The sequence below is a fragment of the Xyrauchen texanus genome, chromosome 20 (genome assembly GCF_025860055.1).
Source record: "Xyrauchen texanus isolate HMW12.3.18 chromosome 20, RBS_HiC_50CHRs, whole genome shotgun sequence".
NCBI classification, from domain to species: domain Eukaryota; kingdom Metazoa; phylum Chordata; class Actinopteri; order Cypriniformes; family Catostomidae; genus Xyrauchen; species Xyrauchen texanus.
Genome location: NC_068295.1, coordinates 21,394,811 through 21,407,973, shown reverse-complemented (window position 1 = coordinate 21,407,973; position 13,163 = coordinate 21,394,811). Strand labels below are relative to the sequence as shown.

The following is a 13,163-nucleotide window of genomic DNA, read 5'->3' as shown; positions in this document are numbered from 1 at the left end:
AAAATATTATTAATTATTTTTATTTATTTTTTTCAAACAAATTATTTTGCTCCATCCTTAATTAATAAAAATAAATGTATTTTTTTCTATCTTGATTCCATTTGTGACCAGAAAAAAAAACAGATTTTCCTTAAGGTGTGCCAGCCCCGTTGTACCCTGTATCTTTAAAAAGAACAGAAAGAAATGAAACTACAAGTTGTGAGTTGTTGGATTGTTCTCGGTTGTTTACTTTTGCCTTGGTACGTCAAAATATTGGTGACGCACTTTTCATAAATCTATATATCATCTACTAGTCATTTGATTAGATTACTGAACAAACCATTCAGACTATCAAAGAAGTACAAATCTGTGAAAATTCACAGCATCCCGTTGTCTGTACAGTGACGAACCAGGAAGCGACGTAAAGGAGCTCTGCCTGTTCCGAAAGTAGGACAAGCTACGTGTAATATTTGGTTGAAAATGGCTGATAGGAAAGCCAATAACATCCACAGTAGCAGCGCAAACCTGCTGTTTTCAGATGCCCCAGAGTTTAACTTCAGCCTGCCCTTCATTCCTGTCAGTCAGGCCACTGGCCCTGCGGTTTTATCTGGAGGTGAGCTTATAAAGTGTGAGGGGAAGAAACGAGATGCTTCAGTGGCTAGCGATGTTAGCTTATCTCTGTTCTAAGATCTTTGTGATTAATAGCTAATACTTTTTATATATTTGCTAAATCGTCTCTGAAATTAGCTGAAAATGTCCTTTTGCAACACTGTTGTCAATTATTTCAAGATATAATATTTCAAGAATTTTGTGTTGTGTTATTTTGTAAATGTCAGCTGATGATGTTTATGTTTGTGATACTTTGGGGTATAAATGCAGATTATTATATCTAATCTGAAAAAAATGTAAAAGTCCAGCTTTTCGTACATTTTGACTAAGTATCCAAAGATCCATTCTTCTGTGGAACACATAAGGTGATGTTTAGAAAAATGTTATCCTCAGTCACCATTCATTTTCATTGCATCTTTTTTACATACAATAAAAGTGAATGGTGACTGAGGCTGTCAACATCTCCTTTTGTTTTCCACAGAAGAGTCATACAGGTTTGGAACGGCACGAGGGTGAGTAAATTATCACATCATTTTTATCCCTTAATACAGGGGTGGGGAAACTTTTTTCCATTAAGGGCCATTTGAGTATTTACGAAATTATTTGTGGGCCATACAATTGCTTACAATTTCTGATTGTGGGTTGAAATTAATGTATGCATTCCGTTATGAGCTTACACACCAAAAACACTAAAAGGTCTGTCTATTATACAATATTTTGTGTTATCAATTTAAATAATTTTTAAGCAATATTTGAAAGGATTTTTTTTTTCAGGTTAATTGAATAACAGCCATTTTTTGCTTTTCAAATTATTTCTCAAATGTCTTCGCAGGCGGGTAAAATGGTCTCGCGGTCCTTATACAGCCCTGAGGCCTGATGTTCCCCATCCCTGCCTTAATAGTTCCACTGTAAATAATTAGCCTTTTTATTAATAAAGACTAATATTCTGTACATTTATTTATCAACCTCTGTAAAGATGATGCCAGTGAAGTTGGAGAAGAAGACAGTTTTCTTGGACAGACACCATCAGCAGTTTCCCAACCGTCCACATTCAATTATTTCTCAAGTTCCACCACCACCAGCAGCAGTGACCCATTTGCCTCTATAGGACAGCACCCATGCCCACCTCCAGCACCCACTATCATTCCATCGACAACAGGGCCATCACCTGCATCCATTGCTGCTAGTCTGCCTCTAAATCCACCGATATCTCACATGAACCCTGTTCAGCAGTATGGGAGTGTTGTTAATCAAAGCCCTATGGGTACCTACACTCCACCACCTAACGCGCCGACTCCACCTCCTCAGAGCTCCCAGCAGTCATATAATCCATATCGTCACACAGCTGCCAGTAGCAAAGCAAATCCCTACATCATGGCTCCTGAATTACAGCAGCAGCCCCCGAGCCAGACACCCCAGCATCTAAAACCCTATTCTCAGGCTACACCTGCTCCTTTATTCCAGACTCCCCCTGCTGCATTCACAAAGGTTGGTTATCTAGTGGTCTTTTTTGTCTTGTAGTCGCCATATGCTCATCCCTTTAAGGGTAGTTGACTTGTTTTGCAATGTGACATGCTTTGCAATGTGACATGCTTTACTTTTGAAACAATTTTATTTATTTTATTTTGGTAATTATTTTATAATTATTATGTCTGTTATATTAATTGAGACTGCGTAGAATATTTGCATTTGTAAAAATGTATTTGTCACATTTGTCACACCATTTTAAATTAACTAGTGAAGGCAAAAATGTTATAAAAATTGTGAGAATCTTAAAAGAATTCTTGACCAGTCAAATCACCTAAATGTAATTTTTTATATAAATAAATAGCTCATGGACATTTTATGTGACAATTACACATTTACATAAAAGAGTTTAATACATATCTGAAATCTGGTCTGTTGTGATTCTTAGTTTCTTCAGAGTCGGACACTAGTTATAAAAGTGAGTATTCATAAATTGGAAAAATATGCCAATTTAGAGAGATTCTCCAAAGTGAAATTCTTCTTTTGGTTCAGTAAGTGTTTTTTTTAAAGTAAAAATCATTAAAGTGAGTTTTAAAGTAATGGTACACCTAATTATGATATTCTATAATTATTTAGTCACCCTAATGTCTCCAAACCTGTATGAGTTTCTTACGTTTGTGGAAAACAAAAGGTGAATTTTAAGACTTTATTTGCTATATAATGCAAAAAAAAAAAAAGTGACTGGTCTTTCAAGCTCGAAAAAGGATAGAAAAATAGCTATAAAACTGCTGTAAAATTAATTGGTACATATTGGTACTTACACTATAAACCAAGTCTTCTGGAGCCATATGATCACTTTGTGTGATGAACAGAATCAAATAATTAAAAGATTCAGTAAATCAAATATGGCGGCTACGTTGATAACGTCAAACCTCACTGGTTCTTGCGACATGACATCATAATATTTGGTCATGAGCCGCGATGAAGATCAATGAGGTTTAAAATTCTAGACATAGCCAACGTATATGAATTACAGAGTTTTTTGCAATTGTTGAGATTACATATTCTTTTAAAGGAGCTAACATATTTAATAACCATTCTAAAGGTTATTTTACTTAGTCTTTATGCCGCTATGCTATTTTCCAGACTCCTCCAACAAAGGTTCCACCACCCCCTGCAGCAACCAACATGGCTGGGCCATTGGTCCCTGCCAACTCTATGGTGCCATACACATTTACTATTTATGAACCTATTCAGCCCCACTGGTTCTACTGCAAACAAGTGGAGTCAAAGCTGGTCTGGCTTCCCTTTAGTGTTCTGGATTCCATTCATCTGGAAGAGACTTTTAACTCTGGTGAGGTGTGAAGTGGTTTCAGTAAATCTAGGAACACTGGCAGGAATATTTGTACAAGGTGCTGCCAATATTTTAGTGCTAGTTGTCTAGTTTTTGATGTATGAATCCTGCTGTTTATTTTTAAGGGCAAGTGTAGTAATGTAACTATCGGCTAAATGGAACTACTACTGTCACTGTAATTTTATTTGTTTTTAATAAACTGCGATCAATTTTTTGGTATGTATGCAAATAACTGTTATGCAAATTAGTGTGGCCATTGATAGTCTATTTCGTAACATATCCTCTTTGACTGACATTTATTGCATAATCCATTTCACCAGTTCAGCCAGATCCAGAGAATGTGATTGTTTGTACGGATGGAGGGCGCTATGATGTTCAGCTGTATGATCGCGCACGGACCGCTGTATACTGGGAGGAAGAGCCCTCTGAGGTCCGCCGCTGCACCTGGTTCTACAAAGGAGACACAGACAGTCGCTTTATCCCCTACTCTGAAGACTTCAGTGATAAGTTGGAGGTTTGTAATGCCCTATTTGGCCATTTTTCATGTATTCCTAAAATGAGGATGACATATTACCACTAAATTGTATGTTATGTCATCATTACTAGCAAGGTTGCTCAGCAACCCTGTACTAATGTTGTTTGATCACATTTGTTCTTTTTGACTTTCTTAAATTCATATTCTGTGTTCATTACAAATTAAGCTCAATCTACAGCATAATGTTGATTACTACAAAAATCAATTCTGATTCGTCCCTCTTCTTAAAAAAAAAAAAAGAAAACTTAAATACATTTTAAAACTCATGCATTATTTGAGCTGTAAAAGGTTTTTAGGGTTTGTAGACATTACATCATCATGGCAAAAAATAAGAAAGGTTATTAAGTGATTTTATCACACTAAAATCATGTTAAAATACTTATTGTTTATGTGTTGTGGCTACACTTTTATATGAAAAATATATTTTAATACATAGAAATATGTATTTTAACATTTACGGCTTGGCCCTATTAATAATTTTTTGTGGTAATCAATATTATGCCACAAATGCTGTCGAGTGATCTTAACTTGTATTGAACCCAGAATATTCCTTTAACAGAATTAGATTTTATAGGGTAATCAAATGTTTTGAACATGCTTTGTGAACTCCATTGCATATTAATAGGTTTGTTTTTCTGAACAAAACAGGCAGAATACAAAAAAGCTGTTACCACTAATCAGTGGCACCGCAGACTGGAATTCCCATCTGGTGAAACCATCGTAATGCACAATCCAAAGGTACAACTTCGTCATACACTAGACAACTGAGTGATACTGCATGTGAATAGTACACACTTTCTTCTTGTAGCATAAATCTGATTGGTTGCTCCTCAGGTGATTGTGCAGTTTCAGCCATCTGCAATGCCTGATGAGTGGGGCACGACGCAGGATGGTCAGACTCGACCAAGAGTTGTCAAGAGGGGTGTGGACGATGATCAAGATGAAGTTCCTGATGGTGACTGAACCTTGTGACCTAGAGTTCTTAATGTCTTACGTTAGGGGCTGTCCTTACCTTAGGGGCTGTCCATCTGCGCTGTTTAAAAAGTAAATGTATAATAGACAGATGTCTTTGACCATTGTGACATGGCTCACTGTTTTAAAGCATTGTACACCATGTGCACTGTGTTATAAGACAGCGTCTCAAGTGGAAAACAGTTAAATGTTAAACTGTTACACATTACAATAAAGTTCCATTTGTTAACATTAGTTCCCTTTTGATTCAGTTCACTCCACATTGCTGTAAGCACTATGGGGAGTGTCCTTCTACATTACCTTGCTGAAACCCTTTTACAATCACGCCAATCCTGGTGGTTCGTTTGGTTTCCCCCACCGTTTAATTTGGATGAAAAGCAATCTATGCATATATTATGCCTGATTAGGGCATTGCATACATATGTTGAGTGCACCTGTAAGTTTAGGATGTCGGATCAGCTCTTTATTTGTTACTGGGGTTGCACAAAGTCTGTCTCCAAACAAAGGCTCTCGCTTTTGAATCACAGGGCACGAGTTGCCCTATTGGTGTCAAAGTGCATTCAACCAGAGGCACCATGAGTGCACCTTTAACACTAATTAATGCGTATGAGAATGTTCTGTTTCATCAATCCTGTTTTGGGAATCAATAAAATGTAAAAAATAAACCACTCTAAATTGTAATTGTCTCAATATTGTGTAATATCAAGCATGTCTAAAAGGTGAGTGTACAGTTTTGCTGGACAAGTGAAGAATATCGTCCTATTGTCTGTAGGTGAGATGGCACAGGTGGACCATGTGGTGTTTATGGTGCATGGCATTGGCCCCGTCTGTGACCTGAGATTTAGGAGCATGGTGGAGTGTGGTATGTTACACAAGCCAGCTCAAATTTTACATTCACATTATTATACAAATTGACAACCAAATGCATTGTGTATGTTTAATGTCTTAAATATAAATTTTGAATATTCATGAAGTGTTTTTTATTTATTTTTTTACAGTGGATGACTTTCGTAGTGTGTCCTTAAAGTTGCTGCAGAGTCATTTTAAGAGGGCCCGAGATGATAACGTTATTAGCCGTGTGGAATTTCTCCCTGTGCACTGGCACACTGCTCTGCATGGTGATGCCACAGGGGTTGACAGGTACAGGCATAATGTTAAGCTACATTCAGGAGAGATGAGTAGTTTTACTTTGGATGCTGTAAATTAGGCCTAGAAGTAATTTTTATTGAATGTGAAAATATGGTTTTACATTAAAAGTTTATTTGTTTCCTATATGTTTTTAATCATTCAGGCGGATAAAGAAGATTACCCTGCCCAGCACAGGTCGTCTGCGTCACTTCACTAACGAAACCCTCTTAGACGTGCTTTTCTACAACAGTCCTACTTACTGCCAGACCATTATGGACACAGTGGCTTTTGAGGTCAACCGCTTGCATGCACTGTTCATGCAGAGAAACCCAGATTTCAAAGGGGGAGTGTCTGTGGGTGGACACAGCTTGGGTTAGAATCCCTTCTATGTGCTTTTCTATGTGCTTTAACCACTGATTAACTAAATCCACATTCCGTAAAGGAGCACCACATATTTTCTTGTACTGCTCTCTGTTTTAATCTATAGTTGTCTTAATTCACAGGATCTTTGATACTTTTTGACTTACTGTCCAATCAGAAGACCGGGTCACCTTTATCAGATCTAATAACCAATGGGAATGCTCAGCCTAATGCAAAACAGGTATCAGTACATTTTGGATAAAAATGACCTAAGATGCTTTTCATTTATTAAACTAGTAAATAAAAGTCTGTTCTGTTGAATTACCAGAGATGACATGGTAAGCTTATTTGTGTGCATTTAATTGTTGTAGATAAGTCCAGTCAACCAGGCCAATGAAGTTCCTACCGTAGCGGCTGTTGAGGAGGAGCCTAAGGAGGAAGAAGAGGAGATTGGTGACCTATCATCTGTTCTGGAGATGTTGGGCATGTCTGAATACCTGAGCACTTTTGAAAACGAGAAGATTGATGTGGAGTCTCTTGTGAGCAAATTAATTTCTTTATGTAAACCTTGTTTTATTTTACATTCATAGTGAAAAGCAGCTCATCACTATAATTTGTACAACTCGCTTTGCAGCTCATGTGCACAATAGATGATCTTAAGGAAATGGGTATTCCTCTGGGGCCACGTAAAAAACTTGCTAAATTTGTAAAAGAGAAGTCAGCAAAACAGGTACATATTAACTTTTCAATATTGCATCAGCTCTTGATAACCATTATCATACTTCCAGTGTGATATGATGCTTTAAAAACACATTTGTTACTTGGCAGGCAGCACGACAGGCTGTAAAAGAAAAGACCGTAGCACAAGAGAAACCGAAAGAGACCCTACCTCCCCTTCAAACAGAGCCCACACCAGATTCTGCCAGCAACAAACTGCCAGTGGGAAGAAACATGTCCTCAATCCATGTGGATTACAACTATTTTGAAATAGGCACAGGACAGGTAAAGCTGACACACACACCATTCCAAATTGGTCTGTGGATGAGAATATGTTGGAACGAAGGCATGAGATTGTTTTAAATTTTGTCAGAAATGTATGATACATGGTTGTTTAAACATGTTTGTTCTGCTGCAGGTTTCAGTGGTGTATCATGCTCTGGACTTTGAGCCGGTGAATTTCTTTGCTCTTGGATCTCCCATCGGAATGTTTCTGACTGTACGTGGAGTTGAGAAAATTGAGGAGTCTTACCAGCTTCCCACCTGCAAAGGATTCTTCAATATCTATCATCCAGTAAGTGCATTAGCTAGCGACTAAAGTGTAAAAGTTTAATGGAGAATAATGAATAACACCACAGTTTTGTTTTAACTTTATAACCTTATTATGATTATCTATACGTTTCTTATACATGAAAATTGGTGCAAATTGAGATGTTTCTCTTTGATCGTGCTCTCAGCTGGATCCAGTTGCATACAGAATCGAGCCCATGATCTTACCAGACATTGAACTGAACCCTGTTTTGATCCCTCACCATAAAGGAAGGAAGAGACTGCATCTCGGTATGTATTCGAGAATTTATCTGCATCTTATGCAAGTGTTAAATGTAGGGATGTGCACGAGTAACCGATTAATTGAGAACTCGTTCAGCTTTAAATATTTGACTAGTAAAAACACGACTCGATTATTGCAATTATATTATTCTATTTGCCTTTGCCTTATGTGGGCAGCAATTAAAACTGCTTCTCTCTCCTAAATCTTGCCGTTACAACTCGATGCATTGGATGGTACTGTGGATGCATGACGTTGTTAAAGGAATAGTTAAACCATAAAGAAAATTCATTATTTAAATGTCATTATTTAAAGTGATTGTATTGCTTTAAAATATTTTGAAAATATCTTTCTGTGTGAGTGCAAATGTCTTTTTGTCATTTTTTTTATTCTGAATTTATGCATTTTAAATAAGAAATACAGGTTAAATGGTTGAAGTTTTCTTCAGATATTAACATTTTTATTGGTTGCTTCTCAACATGACACATAAAGCAAAACATTCATATACAGAGTCAAACATTAAACCCCATTGTTTCCCTTATATAAGAAAAAATAGATTGTGTGTCAAAACAAAATTATAAAGACCGCATTCCAACATTAGTGCAACAATTATCTCCTGAACTTTCCCCTAAACAAAACAAACTCTATCTCTCTAAACTCAAACAGTCTATGTATGCCTACGAGAGCCCCTGCGACAACTTTGCCGTCGGATTGATCAAGTCCGGTGCATCTATACAAAAATGTGTAAAACAGAATACACAACAGAATATAATTTTAAAAACAAACTCCAGCCTATAAGTGGAATAAACCAAAAAAAAAACAAAACATGTAGATTCATCCACTTAATTGTCTCGAAGGTGTGCCCCACAAAACAAGCTCCAGCAGCTAGTGCAACCAGCTCAAAATATTTTTTTCAAAAGTTCAGTTCTTTGGGCAGTCAGACTCACTCCAATGTCCTTCAAGAAATATTCAACAAAACCAACTCCAGCCAACAGGAGTCGTAAGCACCCAAAACAAGCAGATTCTTCCACAAGCTGTCCCTAAGAAATGATATTACACAAAAGAATCTCCAGCAGCTAGGTGGAACCAGCACAAAATAAACAAAAAAGGCACCCAGCTTCCTTGGACAGTTGTGAACATGAAAGCAACAGTCGGCAACATGAAAATCACCAAAAGGCTTACTCATTCCATTGTTATTATTAAGGATAGTGCTTGATGTGGACATGTAAATTCTCTACAGCCGTCCTTAGTATCTATTCTCAGTTTGGCCGGAATCAACAGAGCAAAAGTGACCTTCCATTGATGTAAGAGATTCTTGCATTTCCTGAATCGTTCGTGTTTCTCTTTTATCGTATTTGTAAAGTATGGGAACAAGAAAATTATGTAGTTCTTCCAAGAAAGCTTTCCTTTGCTCCTCGCATAACACAAGATCTTTATCAGATGACCTCAGAAATTTGGCCAGAATTGATTGGGGCCTGTCTCCCTCCACAAATGTCTGAGCCAGGACTCTGTGAGCTCGTTCAATTTCCAGTTTATTGCATGTTATGTCGAACAGACTCGGGAGGAGCTAGGAATTTAGCTAGGAATTCATCTAGGAATTTCACCATATCTCTGCCTTCCTCATGCTCAGGAATTCCAACAATTCGGAAGTTGTTTCGTCGATTATGATGCTCCAAATCCTCCAGTTTTTCCCAAATGCGTTGCAAGTCTGCCTTGTTCCCTAGCGGATTACCAGCTAATTCCCTCTCCGAAGACTCCAGATAATCGATCCGTCTTTTGAAGTCCGACAACCTTGTAACCAACTCAGAGAACTTCATCTCCATGGAAGTAATCGATCTACGTATTACAGCCAAATCCTCCAAGTCTCCAACAACCTTCGTCATCATTGCCGACACATTCATCAATTCAAGCCAGATTTCTTTCAGTTCACCATCCGAATTTAATCCGGGGCTTCCGGCCTGCCGCTGCGGGAATCGGCTTGTATGTGTCTTTTAATGTCTCCAGAGCCCAAGGATTTAGAATTTTGACATATTGTCTTCCCAGAACAATCAAGAATCAGGGTCGAATCTCACCGTTTTATGACACAAATAGCATTAAAACTAGCAAAGTGCGCAGAGCTCGCCGCTCACACATCCACTCCTTGCAAGGCGCCATGCCCGTCGATTACTAATTTTCTTTGAGTACTCTACTAGAAAATTACTAAATGCCCATCCCTTGGTAAATAAGTAGAAAACCATCCTGAACCAGATAGGACAGAACACGAATGAAGATTTTTTTTGAAGAATATTTCAGCTCTGTAGGTTCATACAATGCATGTGCACCAACATTTTGAAGCTCCAAAAACACACAAAGGCAGCATAAAGTAATCCATAAAAATATGATAGGTGTGGGTGAGAAACAAGATCAATATTTAAGTACCCATTCACATACATTGTATGAACCTACAGAGCTAAAATCTTCATTTGTGTTCAGCAGAATAAAGTAAGTCATACACATCTGGGATGGCATGAGGGTGAGTTAATGATGAGATCATTGTAATTTTTGGGTAAACTACCCCTTTAATCCTGTGTTGTTGTTTAGTTGTTGCAGTTAGCAGTAAATTAAAAATGGGATACAGAAGCATTTATTGTAGTTGTTATAAGAAGGCATGACTTTTCCTAGTTTCCCATAAGAGTGATGTTTTTGTCTATGCGTGTCTTGTGTTCAGAACTAAAGGAGAGTTTGTCCAGGATGGGCTCTGACCTGAAGCAAGGCTTTATCAGTTCTGTGAAGAGTGCTTGGCAGACTCTGAATGACTTTGCTCGTGCTCACACCTCTTCCGCTCAATTGCATGAACAGCTTGCCATGGTAGCCAGTCAGATTAAGGCAGAGGTGGAAAAGGAGGAAGGAGAAGGTGAGTTATGAAAGGAACTGCCATTTAATAACAACAAAGCATATCCTTTTTTGGTTTCACTAGCTCAATGTGCACAATTCTGAAACTGAATCAACATCTGAATCACAATGTTGTTTGTAGAGGCGAGTAAGATGGTTGAGTGTCCTGATCCTCAGAAGGAGGAGGAGACTCAAGTTAAAGTGGGCCTGCTGAATGGAGGAAATCGCATTGACTACGTCCTGCAAGAGAAACCGATTGAAAGCTTCAATGAATACCTGTTTGCACTCCAGAGTCATCTATGTTACTGGTATGGGATGTAAAGCATCAATGTCTTGCATAAGAATGTCTATGTAATTGTACTCTTGCTTCTTTTTACAAGCAGATTTTTTGTCTTTTTCATCAGGGAATCGGAGGATACAGCTCTGCTCATTCTCAAGGAAATTTATAAGACCGTGAACATACACCCAGATCAGCCAATGCATTGATATAATAAATAACTAAAACTTGTAAGCATTGATAAATCAATATTTAAAAGTTTTCAACTCGAGCTGAACAATATTCTTTTTAATTCTTTTAGTCTGTTGTATACAAATGAATACACTTTTATTATTCCATATGTCTTAAATTAAGAAATGAAACAATGGATTTCAGTGCCACCACAATGGTTTGAAATTACATTTTTATAGCTTAAATTATAGAGCTGCAAAAGTGCATATGCAAATGGAGTCAAATGTGAATTATAAAAACAGAAACTACCGTTTAGAGTTATGATATATTATATATGCTGTATAAAAAAAAAAAAAAAACAAAGTCATAAATTGATTTATTTGGTAAGCCATCGTGTTGCTTTGGTCTGTCATTTTAGTTGATGGTTACAGGTATAACAATGCTCCCATGGATAAGTGCTTGTTTAATGAGAATTGACATTAATCGGCACTTAGATTAAGCTAAAAATTGCTAAGAACAGCAACGGCAGGTGCTCAAGGCCATAGTAAAATTGTAATCTCTGTAACAACAACTTTTGGGTCAACACATTCCAAGATCTAACAAATAATGCATCTGTAATGACAAGTTCTATTGGTAGACAGTGCTAAAAAGAAATTTGTTTGTAGACAGGCAAGTAGGGTTGAGAGATGGGTAGTGGGATTGGGTCATGACCCAGATCAGACTCGATCCTGGGTCCCCATGAGCAAACCACAGTGCATTCTTGTGAAAGTTGTTACTGATTTAAATACAAGACCTTACGATGTGATCGCGGAGTATGATTAATTGGACGTCCATTTTGATAAAGGGGACAAACACCATTAAAAATGTCTGGTTGTTTTTCTTTTATTTGTTACAAAAAAGAGGAATGGAACAATTTCAACATCCTGGAAAATTTCAGGCCTTTCAACAGACAGCCATGGCTATATTCAAGTAGGATTAACAGTACCAATTCTCATCAGAATCTAAGAGGCACATACAGGCAAATCTGTTCTTTAGTGTTGTAAATGGTTTAGTTTCAATCAAGATTTACTAGATACCACAGACTTTAAAGAGGTTGCAAAAGTCACAGCATTTGATGTTTACCATCAACCCCTAATATTGAATGCTATGATGCTGACCAGCATCCTCACACATGGCGCAATTAAAGAGTTTGACTCATGCATAAAAATGCATATCAGGACCATGCAGCAAAAAACATGGAAAGCTTTGGGGAAAAGTCTATATACTGTTCTAACGATACATTACCTACCAAACTGCCTATTTCCTGAATTACCCTCCAGCATGGCAAGTTTAACCACAACCTTGTGTGGATAATTGTCCCTTTCAGCATTTACATTAGATCCTTTTTTTGTGTCAGCACATAGTTAAAGTCATAATATAAAAATAAAAATGCAATGTATGGCTCTGTCAATTAGTTGCAAAAATAAAATACTACATCATGCTTTACTCATGGCATGTCTTCTCAATGTTGCATTTATGAAAAGACACTTTCTGTGCAAGAGAAGAAAATCTGTAGTAAATCTTGTTTCCTAAAGGAACTGATCATTATTTCACATATATACAGAGTTAATGTCCAAAAAGTCCTTGCAAATTTCAGAATGTTTATCAAAGTCTGAATGATGTAAACATAGTAACAAATTCCATTCTCCCAGCCGATTAATTCTTCTTGCAGTCATGGAGTCTTCTTTAATCCATGGGTTATTTTCGATTTAACAAGGAATAACGTTCAATTGAAATAATCTGGACATGTCTCAACAACAGACCCATGTCATTACTGCAGTAATTTACAAAAAATGAGCTCCCCTGTGGTGCACTTTTGAGAGTGCACAGAAAGAATGTCTGATTGTGTACTTTA

At 37.3% G+C, this 13,163-nt stretch overlaps 1 protein-coding gene across 1 annotated transcript; it reads left to right on the top strand.

Annotated features, from left to right (window-relative positions):
• Nucleotides 1-404: 404 nt before the first annotated feature.
• sec23ip (SEC23 interacting protein) lies at nt 405-13,145 on the top strand. Its single transcript, XM_052151263.1, has 18 exons — nt 405-592; nt 1,565-2,076; nt 3,202-3,409; nt 3,730-3,923; nt 4,593-4,682; nt 4,779-4,899; nt 5,689-5,778; nt 5,915-6,056; nt 6,208-6,416; nt 6,548-6,645; nt 6,776-6,943; nt 7,039-7,134; nt 7,233-7,406; nt 7,540-7,695; nt 7,859-7,961; nt 10,658-10,843; nt 10,964-11,129; nt 11,226-13,145. The coding sequence occupies exons 1-18, from the start codon at nt 460-462 to the stop codon at nt 11,305-11,307; spliced, it is 2,928 nt and encodes a 975-aa protein (XP_052007223.1). The 5' UTR covers nt 405-459; the 3' UTR covers nt 11,308-13,145.
• Nucleotides 13,146-13,163: the final 18 nt, after the last annotated feature.

Coding starts and splice junctions, on each gene's coding strand:
- sec23ip (XM_052151263.1), top strand. CDS start 460: ATGGCTGATAGGAAAGCCAATAACATCCACAGTAGCAGCGCAAACCTG. Junction 4,683..4,778: donor TCGTAATGCACAATCCAAAG/GTACAACTTCGT, acceptor GTTGCTCCTCAG/GTGATTGTGCAGTTTCAGCC. Junction 6,944..7,038: donor AGATTGATGTGGAGTCTCTT/GTGAGCAAATTA, acceptor CTCGCTTTGCAG/CTCATGTGCACAATAGATGA.